Genomic DNA, 15,824 nt, shown 5'->3' on the forward strand with positions numbered 1-15,824 from the left:
ATCAGTACACTATTATTCTCATTACAAAATGCAAAGATACATTAAAATGTTGGGGTACGAAGACTGGTTCAAAATTCTATGTTTTCCACTCCTGCAGTATCTTCAGACTGAAGTCTTAACTCTCGGGTGTCCCATTGTCCTGCCTACTGTCGTGTCTCTACCCCTAATATTACTCCTCACTGACCCACCCTCTGCTCCGGCCAGAGTGACCCAGGGCTTCCTACTCATTCCTCCAACCTGCTTCTTATCTCTCTGTGAAAAGCAAGGAGGGCTGAAGCGCCAATTCGTGAAGGCCACCTCCCGGCGCACAGTTCTGGCTACCTCTCTCTAGCTCTTTCTAAACACCCCTTTCCTGTGCCCTACCTCCACGACTAAAAACTCCCACAATGGTCACTCCGCTTGATCACTGCAGCCACACCATGTGCATGGCAAACGGCACTTCTACTACAGCCGATGTACTGGATTTACTTTGGGTGGCCTCCTAGGTGTGCTTCCAGCATCTGGCCCAAGCAGCTGTGCTCCCACCTTCTCACTTCTGACACAAGGAGTCACTCTGTCAGTGCCTGGGCCTGTGAAGTAAGTGGAGGGGACCACACAGGGCCGGCCGCCCCAGAGGAGAGCTTATGCAAAAACCAGATGAGCCCTTCTCTGTGAAGCGGACCAGTCAGCTTTGAGACCCTGGACAGACAGAAGTTGCTAGTCTCAGAAGTCACCAGCTACTCCAGACAGCATACTTCCAGATACAGTATAACTGGTTCCTTCTTTTCAGGCTAGTGTGTTTTCAGAACTTTGACTTGGCTCTTTGGCAATACTGAATAGGAGAGCTTTTTAATGCTCATTGTCAATTTTTTCTTTTTTAAATCAAGGCAAGATTTTCAAACAACGCTGACTGTTAACAATGCTGTATTTTATGCTTTTCCAAATAGTGTAATATAATTTTGAAATTTCATTACAATGTGAGTATTTCTTCAAAATGGTTCTATGGAGTTAAGCATTAAAAAAAAGTAGGCAGTTCTCAGTTATATGTAATCCATAACCATTTATTAACTAATGCTAGGCCTCCATAAAACATGCTGGCATTTCCAGGCTTCCTTTTAGCTTCTGTTCACATACTTAACTACTTTACTTACAAACAGCACATCCACAATTTTTAGCCTGCCCTACTTTATTTAACATTTCATCATGAACTGTTATGCACACTGAGACAGTTGTATTTCACTTTAAAGGAGTATAAATAAATGTGTCAAATGGATTAATGTATTGTCATTTTTTTTTTATCACCAGATTTTTTTTAATTTATTTATTTTATGATAGTCACAGAGAGAGAGAGAGAGAGGCAGAGACACAGGCAGAGGGAGAAGCAGGCTCCATGCACCGGGAGCCCGACGTGGGATTCGATCCCGGGTCTCCAGGATCGCGCCCTGGGCCAAAGGCAGGCGCCAAACTGCTGCGCCACCCAGGGATCCCTGTATTGTCATTTATATACACACCCCCGACCAGTGTTCATTAAGGCTGCTTCCAATTTTTTAGCTTAATAGAAATTCCGCAATTAAAATTCTCACACACGTAACCATCCCCTCCCCTCTTTGGACGATTTCCTAAACTAAATAACCAGAAATAAGATTAGGAAGCCAAAGTTTATGAATATTTTGATGACACTGGACACTTAAAGCCCAACTGCTTTCCAGAAACGCAGTACAAATTTGCAGTGCACATGTGCCAACTACTTCAGAAACATGCCAGCTCTGGGTAGTTGTTAATTTTCCAATTCCATAAAAATTGTAAGTTCTTCTTGCTCACTTAGAAGCTAACAATCTAGTTAGGAAGCTAAGGCTAATTCCTAGGAAGCCCCCAAACCAGTACAATGTAATCAACTGCTAGCTGCTCTGGCAGAAGCACGGAGTAGAGAACTGGCAGTTCCAGAGCCAGCTCTTCACATACTAGTCGTGTGACCCTGACCAAGTCCTTTAGTCCTAGTGCATCTCCACTTCCTCATTGGTGAAATACAGACAGTAACATTCACAAGGGGGCTGTGAGGCCTAAATGAACTCAACAGGGAAGTGCTCCTGGGCCGGCCGGCATACCGTGCATGCACCGCACAGTCTAGCTGTAGAGAAGGAATCCAGAATGCCGAGATAGCTGGGTGAGCTCCTGTCACGTCCCCTGGTTCTCTTATTATTTATTATCTTCTTTATTATCTTTATTTTTTCCGTTGGGGGGGGGGCAGTGGGAGGGGAAGGGAGCAGGCTCCACACCTAGCTTAGAGCCCAATGTGGAGCTCAATCTCAGGACCCTGCATGACCTGAGCCAAAACCAAGAGCTGACTGCTTAACCGACTGAGCCACCCAGGCGGGCCGGGCCCCCTCCACTGCTCTCTCATTTTTAAATGCTCACCATTCACTCTGCACTTGACAATCTATTCATAAACACACATATTCAATTAAGAAAACTCATTTTCTTCCTAACCAACTCCTCTAAGCCAACCAGCATGCTCTCCTTTCTACTTCCTGCTCCATTAACAATCCCAGCGGTAAGACTCCCCCGTCTAGGGGACTAAGGACTTTTCTCTGCATTACCTATTTTATCTCAAATCCTGTTTCTCCTTATTTCTGCTATTCCTGTTATCATCTTGGGTGTGGATTACCACCTCTTCACTAATTTCCCTGCCCTGAATGTCTCACATCTCTTGGTTCCATCCCTAAGCCACTCTCAAACTAACCCTCCTGCGTCATAACTTTAGAACTTACTTGGAGGTTGCTCACTGCATCCGATCCAAACTTTGCTGACTGGTTTTCATGAACCTCTTTACTCCTAGTTTTCTGGAACCGGAGACTCTGCTCTACATTGTCTAGGCTTACCACAGAGCCTCACATCAAGACTTGCCAAAGCTGCACATCTTGGTACCATTACATGACCATTCACTTGCACAACTGTACAACTACAATAAACAATGTATCCAGACCCAAGCTACTGCCTTCTAAAATTCTGGTTTTATAAGTTAAAGCCAAGAACGTCACAGGTCCTTTGTCAGAAGGATGTGCCTAAAATTAAACATATCCAGCTGTCTCCCATCTTGGTGGGCCGCATCTCTTTACATATCTAAATTCATCTCATCCTTCAGATAGTTTAGATTCACTTACTCTTATGGGGTAGCTCCAACTTCCCTGGTCAGAATATGTCTCTCCATTCTATGAACTAATACTTACCTTTTTTTTTTTTTAAGACAGTTTTTTTTTTTTTTAAGATTTTATTTATCCATTCATAGAGACACAGAGAGAGAGAGAGAGAGAGAGAGAGAGAAAGGCAAAGACACAGGCAGAAGGAGAAGCAGGCTCCATGCAGGGAGCCCGATGTGGGACTCGATCCCAGGTCTCCAGGATCACGCCCTGGGCTGCAGGCGGCGCTAAACCGCTGCGCCACCAGGGCTGCCCGAACTAATACTTATCTTCATGACTGGTATCATTTATTTGTCCTCTGCTTGTTTTATGTATAATTTTGTCTCTGACTACAATGAATTCCTTAAAAACAGGGAACAAAGAACACAATAGCTAACGAGCACTTACTACATGCAAAGCACTATTCTGAATACCTCACTGAGTGTTACAGACTGATGAACTATGTCCCCCCAAAATTCATATGCTAACCCCAATGTGATTGTATTTTGGGAAAGGGCTTTTACAGGACATAACTAAGGTTAAATGAGGTCATAGGGTAGGGTCCTAATGAGATAATCTTGGTGGTCTTATAAGAAGAGTAAGAGATCTCTGTTTCCTCACGTGAATGCACTGAGTCAAAGCCGTGTGAAAAAGCCACAGAAAGAAGGCTATAGTCTGCAAGTCAGGAAGAAAATCCTCGCCAGAAAATAACCATACTAGTACTTACATCTTAGACTTCCAGTCTCCAGAACTATGAGAACTAAATGTCTGTTGTTTAAGCCACCCAGTCTATGGTGTTTTGTCATGGCAGCCTGAACAGATGAAGACATGGGGTTTATTTCATGTAATTATCCCACAACTCTCTGAGGTCAGGTTCTTTCTATGTCCATGATATGAAGAAATTACGGTTTAGAGAAGCCTATGGTCACACAGAGCTAGTCTGTGAAAGAACTGGGCTCAGGTCCCAAGTGGTCTGGCTGCAGAGCCCACATCCTTGACCCCTGTGCAGTTCCACTCCCTAGAGGGTCATGGGGCTTGGCACACAGCAGGGCTTCAATGCCCTGGTACTTCAATCAGAGACGGAGAAGCAAAGGCAATCATGGAACTTGTCTGATATGCATAGAATGAATGGCCAATCTGTGACAGCCGGTTTACTCTCCCCTCCTTTACACCTACCAACTGAATCACCACACATTTTTTATTTTATTACAGATGTGGCCTCAGAATTGTTCTCAACCTAAGACTATTATAATATAGAGTTGGCCTAGAGTCATTAATTCAAGAGCTATTTGTTAAGTGCCTACTGTATTCCAGGCATCGTTACTAGGCATCCAGAACCAAACTCTTCACAATCAAGACATGAGGTCCTTGACCTTATGGCAAGAGACAGGTAAAAGACAAGTAAACGTATAAATAAATAAACCAACTGTAGAAGAGCAATGATTTTTGAAAAAAGTAAGGGCTGATACTGAACACAAGAGGAGGGACCTAATTTGAATGGTACATTCAAGGAAAGCTTACAAGAAGAGGCAAATTGAGAACAGGTCAAATCAGCACTGTTTGGGTTAGAAAATATGAAATAACCCCCCCCCCTTTTTGTTAAATAACTCCTTTTTAAAAAATACTTACTTATTTATTTATTCATGAGAGAGACAGAAAGAGAGAGAGAGGCAGAGACACAGGCAGAGGGAGAAGCAGGCCCCATGCAGGGAGCCCGACGTGGGACCTGATCCTGGGTCTCTAGGATCACACCCTGGGCTGAAGGCGGCACTAAACTGCTGAGCCCCCCGGGCTGCCCTAAATAACTCTTAAAAATTAGTTTACCTACTAAGGCTTTCCTCTTTCCACTTGGGCCTATAATGTAAGGTTCACAATCTAACCAGATGGAAAAGAGACAATGAAATAAACTCTTAATACCAAGTTTCAATGATGTGGACTGAGTAAAAACCCATTAATATGGAGATCCCAACTTCTGGAACACAAGTATCTAGGAAAGAGGCATGAGAAAAAAACACTGGCTTAAGTGCAGACAAGTGCAATTTAGTAAAATCCAAAATAAGGGAATTTAAATGTTATCTTGCAAAAAGAAGGTAGATTATCATGTGTCCTTGAATATGTCACTTTCCTACTTGCAGTGGGTTCTTCATTTCATGTTTCTTTCAGTTTTATTTTTAAAGTGAATCTCAAAGAATGTGTAAGACTATATTAAAAGGTATTACCAGAAATCTGCTTTAAGAGGAGGCAAATAATGCTTCAGTAAATCTAGATGGTAACAAATGACTCTAGGGCAGTGACTTTCAAACATTTTCTGAGCACAGCAACCTTTCTTCCAGTCTTTGGCCTGAGTCCACCCCCCGAGAACACAGAGCAGCTGCCCTGTCTGCAGCAGGCCCAGGCGGCCAGAGCCAGCCACAGTGCCAGCCAAGAGGAAAATCATCAACTCTCTTTCCAAGGGCAACTCCTTCTCCTCCTTCATGGAGTCTCTTCAGCAGGCCTTTTCTCAACTGAAAAACAGCGTTTCCTAAAAGGTTTTGAAATCAATCAACCCACTGTATTCTGTTTCTGCTTACCAACACACACACACACACACCGAGGTAGAACAGATAATGTACAATCTCATTTTCAAATATAAACTTTCTCTAAACAGTTTTATGTTCATGAATTGGTGGATAAGGCACTCCTCGTGGAAATGGCAGAGATCTGGATAACAGAGGGGAAAAAAAAATGAAGCAGGGACAGTCTGGATACTGCCACTAGGAAGGAGGAAGAAGCAAACAGCTTAATACATAATTTTTCTAAACCTCCCAACTAATATCCTGACTACTGCTTTCAAATGGCAATAAACATAAACAAAAACTTACTGCTTCTCCAAGTTTATCCAAGTTATCCAGGAAATATTTTACAGATTCACCCTAAAACAAGAAGAAAATAGTTATTAGAGCTTAGAAATTGAAGATTTTGTTACAACAGTTTACATTAAACTGTCTGGTCGTACACTGAATCCAAACAGTTTGTTTAGTTACAAATTTCAGACGGTACAACTAACGCCACTAAGAACGTATACAGCGTCTGCCTCTGCCAGAGCTCCAGCCTGGTCAACTTCACAAATGCCATAGGCAGTCCCCCAGTAACACTCTTGGTTGACAGGATGACATGTACACTTAGTGACAGAACAATCTAGATATCCAAAGGGAAGATGTAATTAAATAAAAGGTAAAAACTGCTTTTGAGATAAACATACAACTATAATTTATGGGGGATTCTGTCTACATTTTTCTTTTTTTTTTTATTGTCTACATTTATCTACCTGAAGTTGACACTGATGGTGGTTATCTTTAGTGACAGAGCAAACCAGAAATGAGGTGAGGACACCGTAAAATCTTTCAGTAAGAGGCACTTGTCTGGACAGACACACTTTGCTCCAGAAGATTTTGAATGCTGCCGTAGGCTTCATGTCTCCTTGGGTCTCTTCCTGAGGGACCAGCCTACTCTCTCTGGGCCCCAATATCTATTAGACTTCCAGTTAATTTTGAATATCTACACTATATAAGAATACATCCAAGGAGGAACTACTTGAACAGAGGACAGAGAAGAGGGGAGCCACGTGGGGCAAGAAGGGCTCTTTCAGGACGTTCTCCCTGTGTTTTTAGGTTCCGGCTTGTTTTCTACCACCAGGGCCCTGCACTCCGCCTGCCCATGGCTGTTGCTTCTACAACTTCCTGAAGGTAGTGCTTCTTTCACATATAGGAGAAATCACCTGAAGATCTTGGTCATCTATAGGTTCTGCTCTGGGGCTGGGGATAGGGAGCAGGGGAGGGGTTGGGCAGGGTACATCACTGCCCAGTTGCTTCTGCAGTTGGGGTGACTTTCGGAACCAAACCGGGTCATAGGCCTTATAGAGGTTCTCAATTCATTTTGATCTCAGGATCCCTTTACACATCTTAAAATCTTAAGATTCTTGAGGATCCCAAACAGACCTTGTTTATGTATGTTATAGCTATTAATATTTATATTAGAGAGTATAACTAAGTAATTAAAAATGTTTTATTTAAAATTTGTTTAAAAATATCAATAATAAACCCATTACATGGTAACATATTTTAGTATAGCTCAATAAAAGACAGTGAGATACTCATTTGCTTCTGCATTTGAACTGCTACTATAGGTCGTCCTGGCTGGCTATATACAGAAAATCTGGCCTGTTACAAAAATGTAGCTGGAAAGGAAGCATTTTAATAAAATATTTTCAGTAGTTTGCTACTATACCAATACTTGACAAGGGTAGTTTTAGTCATAGAAACCCTACCAATGAACTTTTCATACTTTGTGACATTGAAGTTCACTGGTTTACCCTGTACTTAGAATGGATCTGTCACCCAACCACTATTTTGTAACACCAGGCACCAATCAGAGGAACACGGTGGGTGAATAATACAGGTCCTCCAAACACAGGCCTGTTTCACTATACTACATTAATAACATCAGAATCATGAGCATCTCTTCCATCTCTCATAGAAGTCCTAAGTATTGGGAAGCTGACAAGCTCACAGTGGTGGACCAACTCAAGTTTTCCTAAACTCTGGATTTTCATTTCAAAGCCCAAGTTTTATCAATGGCAACAAATACTTTCCCAAGTTTTCCTTAAAGTGATAGGCTAACTTCACTTCTCTTCTACAAAATATCTGTCCAATGCTCAAGTCTGAATAAGTTAGTTGGTTTCTCAAGAAAAAATGGTGTTCCATGAAAAACATGGTTAGTTGGCTCACAATCCAACCAGCTGCAAAAGTGCTTTTCATCCTGCTGCCAGTACACTGCAGGGGTCTTTTAGTGCACCTCCGAGTCCACCACACAGAATAGGAAAGACATGGGGACTCAAAGGTCGAGATTTACAACAATCATTTTTAATGCTTATTTAGGAACAATCCTAAGTGGCTGTGTGTGTGTGGGGGGTGTGTGTGTGTGAAATGATAACCACTACTGCATGGTGGTGAAGAACACAACTCTGTGTGGGGCTGATGCCTGGACCTGTGCTAAGGTGCTGGCTGTTTACAGACCTCTGCTGTTCTCTCTGCACCATCCCGGCCAGTGTGAACAGTGAAGAAGGGGAGTAATAGCTTAGTATCATTATAAAGAGTGTTGACTTAACAACTCTCTTTATAGGGTATCAAGAATCCCCCCCCCCCCCCCGCAATCTGTGGGACACACTTGGAGCATGGAGAAGTACATAGGTTGTGCACCTGTGGGGAGTCTGGCTGATTTCCTCACGATTGTAAGCAACGATAGATGATTTTGCTTTTTTCCTGGAACTTGTATTTATAATATCTAAAGATCTTTAGGAGATAGGAAAAATCGTCAAGGAATTAATTTTGGATTAATGAAGAGATTATCTGGACAACATTGTGTGGATTTTTTTTTTTTGCATTGTATCATGAATTTTAATGAAAAAATTAGTATTTTTGTGTTTTGATCGAGGTATATAGGTCAAAGGGAATCTGGGCTTAATCTATAAATATCAACATTTACTTACAGGACTGTTTGTACATCCCAAAAGTGTTTAAAAAGTAAAATTCAAACAAATAATGATTCTGTTACACTAGAGTCTCTTGGACAAATATGATAAAAGATAGTCACTGTAGGAGTCTAACAAAACTGTTACCTTTCAGTAATGTGTATATTGAATACTTATGTAATAACGTCAAATACCTTAAACGAAACTAGATTTCTAAAAAAGGTGTTTTTTGACTGGTAGTGTTGTATATTGCATGTGTTGGTTTTATCCTTGATTTTAGATTTAATATAAATTCACTGTGGAAACTGATAACTAGATAAAGGTACAAAGGAGGGAAGAGGCAATAGCCATCACCTCCAGCACTCAGGAAAGATCACAGTTAACATCTCAGGACATCTTCCTCCAATGCCTTTTTGTATAATTCACATTGTTGAAATAATTACAAACAAGTTTGTGTCCTGATTTCTCCACTTAAATAACTTAAGTAAATTTAATAGTCAAAATAATTCCCGGTATTTATTATGTAAAAAGTTAAATAAAACTGCTGATCTAATGCTGAATACTTGCATTGTTTTTAATAAACATTTTTAACATTTAAAAAAAAATAATATTGTGATAAATAGCTTTGAGTAGAGCTGTATGTGCTCTTGAATTATGCCCTGAGTGATCTCAAAAGAATTACTAAGGCAAAGAGGTTAAACATTTTTAAGATGCTTACTACTCACTGCCACAAAGGTTCTACTGACTCTCTCCTACCCAACAAGTGTGAAATTATGATGAAAATAAACTAAGTCGAGATCAGAGAAGATATCTTTTGCAGATGAGTCTGTAATAAACTAAGGTGCAAACTCTGACAGGCTCCACGCTGTGATCCCCAATGCTTCTCATTTCAGACCCCCTTCCCCCCAGAGCAATGGGGCTCTGTGTACCACAGAGAACAACAGGTTCCATATCCAAATTGACAATATAAGTTCAACTGCACAAAAACATATTTCAATTAGTACTGCTGTTTATCTTAACTAATGGCCAGATAAATGAAAGTTAAAGTCACCTTAAGATGAGCACATTGTCTAAAGCAGCAAGCTCCCCCTTTCCCCTGTAAAAAAATAAAGGCTTATGACCAACCCATTGTTTCTGAGGGTACAGAGAAGCTGCTATACTCATTCTAGTGAGCTTGCAAATTCAAAGTTTTGAGAAAGTTTTAAGTAGTATGAGGGAAACTTTTAGTGAACTTTTTTTTTACCCATTGTAAGGAATTTATCCAATATAAACAAAATGCTACAAACAAAAAGATATTTTACTTAGTGCTACCTATGATAGCAAGGTTTGTAAGTCCATTTTTCCACCTATCATTAGGGAAATGATTTAATAAGCTTTAGTAAACTAATATAATAATATTCTATTCATCAAATAATTATTATTATTTTAATATAATCGCCACATATGACATATTTACACCATTAAATGCTAAATTACAATAGGAGATCACAGAGTGAAGGTTGCAAAGAAATGACAACCCCTCATCTACAAGTTTTTTGGTAAGCTTGCCTCCAGCACTTAACTGTGAGCAAAACCTGACCTGAACTGATGTGTTTCTTTACAGTCTTTATTTCTCCTATTTAGTAAAACTATTCAAATGCTTTGCTGCAAAACAATGGATATTCCATAATAAACAGCACATGCACTGTATTATCTTTCTGAAATCCAAAAAATGTGTAATTCCATGAACAAATCTGGACTCAAAGATTTATAAAAATGCATTTGTATTACGTATGCTTTAACTATTCTATTTAAATATGGAAAGGGCAGCTTTGTAGCTCAATGAGTGACTATATTCTCTTTTCAAGAAAGGAAAAGAAAATTGTTCCTAATTGTTCATCTCTTGGTGTTAAAAATATGAAAAAAAAAGTTTTTTTCCTTAATGCATCCTGATTTAAGTGCATTCTCTTGGAGTGTATCTGAGATCTTTTAGGTTCAAATTACTACAGGCCTCTGTTTATTGGGAATTCATAATCTCACCCAAATTAAATGATAGTAATTAGTGATATATCCATGGGCATGTTGTTAAATTTCAAATTCTACCGAAGGAAGCTTCATTGGTGTAATTTACACAGTCCTTTGTGCACTTGAGACTATATAAAATATTTATAATTAATTTCCACACATTTGATAGTGTGGATTATCTCTAGTACTTAAAGTCCCAAATAAAGTGCCCTATTGCCAAATGATTATACTATGCCACTATCACTCAGCCAGTATCTATTCAGAGTATAAATACTTTAAAATATTATTCCTATGAAAAACAGATCATGGTTAAAATAACTCCCCAAACATAAAAAATGATGTTAATTCACCATTTTAGACCACAGGTAATACTATGGATCCTTCCATTAGTCAGAAAATCCAGAGTGGGACACAAAAACGGCTTCAGAACCTTTTAATGTGCATGACTGTAAACTAATGTTTCCTTCTCTTAAGAGGTCAGTGCTTCCCCCCCAAATTAAGCTAATGTGAACAAGCAAATTTAAACCCATGCACACAAAGGCATGTGTGCACGCACACACACACACACACACACACACGAGCATGTGCAAACGTGTGTGCTATAAAAGGATGAGTATTTTCCTAGGAGAAATCTCCCACAGTAGCTTTAGAAGGTGTTACTGGAGGAAAAAAAGAGAAAATCTGCCTTTTTATAATCTCAAAACAATTCCAAATTTAAAAATATAAAATATGTGTTGTTTGCAATCTACTTACAAAGGACAGGGATGCCTGGGTGGCTCAGCAGTTGAGTGCCTGCCTTCCCTTTGGCCCAGGGCATGATCCTCGAGTCCCAGGATCTCCGAGTCCCATGTCAGGCTCCCTTCATGGAGCCTGCTTCTCCCTCTACCTGTGTGTCTCTGCCTCTCTCTCTGTGTGTTTCTCATGAATAAATAATAAATAAAATCTTTATAAAAAGTAATAATTACGAAAGACATAGAAAATGAGTATTAGAATCTCTGTTCTGTGTTAGCCTAAGAGGTTCTGAAGGTCACCTTCTGTTCCTGCTTTACTGCTCTTAGGCAAATTTTGTACCTAGTTTGGCACCCAACACCTGCTGGCCTCCTCTCTCTCCTCCCCAAAAATGTCTGGTGAATGAAGTATGAATTCCCAGGGGGAAATTTCCCTCAAATATTTTTTTCCTAATAGCTTCAGAAGTGACCAAAAAGTCTTCCAGTTGTCTATTATTAACTTCAAGGAAAAGATGTGAATTCTAGTCCTTTCTCTAACACTGGTCTGGCAAGTTTCTAAACTTCTCCAGGCCTCAGTTTAATGTCAATAAAATGAGGAAGTTTCATGGTTCCATGGATAATCATTGAAGTTCTGCTCTAGGCAACAATTTCAGTTTATACAATTGGTTTAAATTTAAATTCTCCTTTCCCTAAATCTCTCCATCTATTAATCTTAAATTCACTTTTGTTGTGACTCATTATTCAAGTTATGTTGCTTAATCTCTTGGTTAATACAGAGTGCCCACTTCGGCAGCACATATATTAAAATCTCTTGGTTAATATGGAAGTAACTTCATGTATTGGACAAGACACATCATGGGCCTAACACTCACTTTTTGTTGGTTATGACCTGAGACTCTGTTATTACCTTCCCCACTTTTTTTTATGTTACTAAAGAGAAATTTTCATAAAATTGCAAAAAGCCTTTTCACACCTATGACTTTTAAAATATAAGATGTTTCATGTCATCCCTTGGTTCTTTTTTCCTCTGTTCAGAGTACTGACTGTCTGGGTATGGCATGGCAGCCAGTGGGCTTGGGTTCTAGACACAAAATAGTATCAGTGAGCTTTAAGTTACCTCAAGAATAAGATGAGAGAGGTGATTAGCTCCAGTGTCCTGTTGAATTAAAAAATCCTATTCATTCTACAAACTGTATTTTGTAAGTTGTGTCAAAACTAGGAATCACCTCAATGTTGTTCCCCCATTCACAAGAATTATGTGTTATAAGGATTCTTTCTTTGCTTGCAACAAAATAAGAGGCCCTGAGTTTAAAGGTAACAGAGAAGCTGAGAACACAAATTAGGATGTAATTTATATTAAACAAATGTGTAGTCATAGTATGAGAAGCTTGGCAGTTTATTTGCCCAGTTCCTGAACAAGTGACAGATTTATCCAATACTCTCTTCTGCATAGCTAAAATGTATAAAGGACAGCATGTAGAATTTACAACTTCAAAAGGATGTGGAATTTAAGCTGGATTTATATACAGATTTTTAAAAAGCAAGGCATGCATATTCTAGATAAAGCAACTAGGGCAATGTGTAATAAGAATCTTAAAAAGTATCCTCATTGCAGAACTATAGGAAAAATCTATGCAAGTACAGCTGTGGTAGTAAACTACTATTGTGGCAGAAGGAAAGGCTGGTTGAGAGCTATTCGATTATTTTTCTTATGCAACTATACTCTAGAGCAAGGATCCTCCAACAATGACCCCCAGGGCCAAATCCAGCCCACTGCTTGTTTTCATGTAGCCCATTTCTAAATGGCTGGGGGGAAAAAATCAAAAGAATACTTCATGACATCTGAAAATGATATGAAATTCAAATTTCAGTGTCCATAAATAAAACTGTATCGGAGCACGACCTCAGTCATTTATGCACTAAGGCTCCTCCACGCCGCAGGAGCCACGAGCGGTCATGACATAGGCTGTGTGTGGAGCTCTCTTCACTTTGCACGACATAATGCGCTAACACAATTATAGCCTGAAAATATCAACATCACTGGGACTGCCATAGCATGACTTTTTTTTTTTTACTATGTTACTAACATATACCCATCAAAACAAAAAGCAAAAGAGGACTTTAAATGTCCTGCTTTTGAGGCACAATGGCATGTGGATAATTTTGATACAGCAAATTTGACGGAAAAGCACTGTGTTTATTATGCAGTGACATTGTGGTTCTGTTAAGAGAATATAATACACGTCCACATTACCAGACTAAACACTCTTCAAAATAATCCCAACTCACAGGAAAGCAACAACAACAACAGAAATCACAAAATGTGAAAGGGAATAGTTCATCACAGCAGGATTTCTTTGCAAAAGTAAAAGATGGAAAGAGACTGAAACTAAAGTCAATTTCCAAGTGGTTCCAGTTTGCTGGTTGAGCAAGGACTACCTTCACTGCTCAGTGGTTGTTTACTCCAGGAATCAGTGCCAAGTCTGAAGTGACTGAAAAATTCGCCTGTCTGAATAGTCTGTGTGGGAGAACTACAGATGAGAATCCTTTCAAAGAAGCTGAGAAAAGTCTAAAGCAGTACAAACTAAATTGCAATATGCCAGTATGTGTTACAACTGATAGTAGTAAAAGTATGTGCACAGCAGAAAAAAAGACAAATTTAGAAAGACTGTAAAAATGATTCCGTATTGCATGATTAGGTACTTTGTGTGAAGAACCATAGGGGTCTATCATGTTTCTGAACCAGAAGTGTCAACAATAAATTTAATTCACTCCCAAGGACTTGTCATCAGTTCTATAAATTTTTGTAAAAAATAGAATCTGAATATGCTGGTTTGTCCTATTACACTGCTCAATAGCTTAGCAGAGGTAAATTTTTACTGAGATTTTTAGAACGGATGAAATTGAATTTTTCTGAATACGAATGATCCTGTCACTAAAGCAGACCATGAATGGCTTTGGAAATTAACTTTAGATAAGACTTGGTTATATACCTTAAGGAATCCAACTCCAAATTCAAAGGCAAACGGTTTTTGCAACACTTATACTATGTAATTCATTCAAAACGCTTTAATATAATTCATTTGCTCTCAAAAGTAAAACAAGAAGTGAGGCCTCTATCCTCACAAATTTGCAGCCTACATTTTTCCAAAATTAAACTATAGTTCCTATCGCATCCTGCAGACCCCAATGCAAGTACAAAGGGGATTTTCATATTTTAAAAATCCACTTTACTGCGCAATGTGGAGCTTCCACATAACCGCCAACTGGAAACGGGTAATTTGCAATGTAAATAACATGCCAGGAGGCAAACCCAGAAGAATCTAACAGAATTCTATAAATGTCTTCCAAGCAATTAAAATCATATGCTCATTTGGCAGTACCTATCTGTATGAAAAGACGTGTTTTTTTTTTTTCCAAGGATGAAAAATGTGTAAAATCTCACTACAGATCAGCATTAATGAACATTTGCAACTAATTTTGATAGGGAACACTAACATTTGAACCCCAATTAAGCAAAATGTTATTCATCTCCAAAAGAATTCCACTCTTCTCATTAGTAAACCTACACTACAAAACACTGTATACAATTTTTATTATTCTGTTTTTGAATTTCACCAACAAAAAACTTGTGGAAAATTGTGTTTTCTCTTGTTATATAAATACCTACATAATGCCCTTGATTTTGTCTGTTGGCACACAAGGTCTAAAATATACTCCTAAAACTTGGCCCTTTTCAGAAACAGTTTTCTGACTTCAGTTCTAGACCTATTGTCTTATACCTGGCAGTGCCTCAGCACTTCTAATATGCTTGTTAAAAATACTAATTCCCAGGGTCAGAGGGTGGCTCAGTTGGTTAAGGTCCACCACAAATCTACCAAATCAAAAATCTTATTAATAAGCTCCTAACGAAGGGCCTCTAATGCAGCCATTCCTCTAATGTTCAGATCTGGATACCCATTTTACTCAAAATTGGATTTTATATCAAGTTCATGACTTTTAGTATTGATTACACGAAATCAGCTGTGGTTTTTTAAGCCTTGCAAAAATGCCAAGATTATTAAGAAACTAGATTAGAAACTTACTTAGCTTTAACTTATTGCAAGAGTAAGTTTCAAGTATCACTTTCGTTCAACTAGGTCTCACAGGTAAAACATTAGGCCTTCCTTTGACAGATCTGAATTATGACATAAACAGTGGCCTTAAGCCTACAAACAAGTAGAGCTTTCCCTTTCTTTCTCTTTTTAAAAATTGATTTGGTAACTCAGACATACCTTACTACAATTCTAGCTGCCTTCCTTTCCGCATCCCTAGAGCCTATTTTCAAATGTCTGCCAGAGTCTACAGCCTTCAGAGCTAACTCCCTGAAATTTTTATGATCAAAATTGATGACCCTGGTAATCCAAGTATAACACTGTGAAACTGCTA

At 39.1% G+C, this 15,824-nt stretch overlaps 1 protein-coding gene across 2 annotated transcripts in view; it reads right to left on the bottom strand.

Annotated features, from left to right (window-relative positions):
* GNA13 (G protein subunit alpha 13) overlaps nt 1-15,824 on the bottom strand; it is a 41,206-nt gene that overhangs the window by 5,906 nt on the left and 19,476 nt on the right. For both annotated transcript variants that reach the window (XM_072781046.1, XM_072781047.1), the window contains exon 3: nt 6,017-6,067. In XM_072781046.1, coding sequence (XP_072637147.1) covers nt 6,017-6,067 — 51 coding nt within the window. The remainder of the gene's footprint in view (nt 1-6,016; nt 6,068-15,824) is intronic.

This window comes from Canis lupus, chromosome 16, assembly GCF_048164855.1.
Source record: "Canis lupus baileyi chromosome 16, mCanLup2.hap1, whole genome shotgun sequence".
In the NCBI taxonomy this organism is placed as follows: domain Eukaryota; kingdom Metazoa; phylum Chordata; class Mammalia; order Carnivora; family Canidae; genus Canis; species Canis lupus.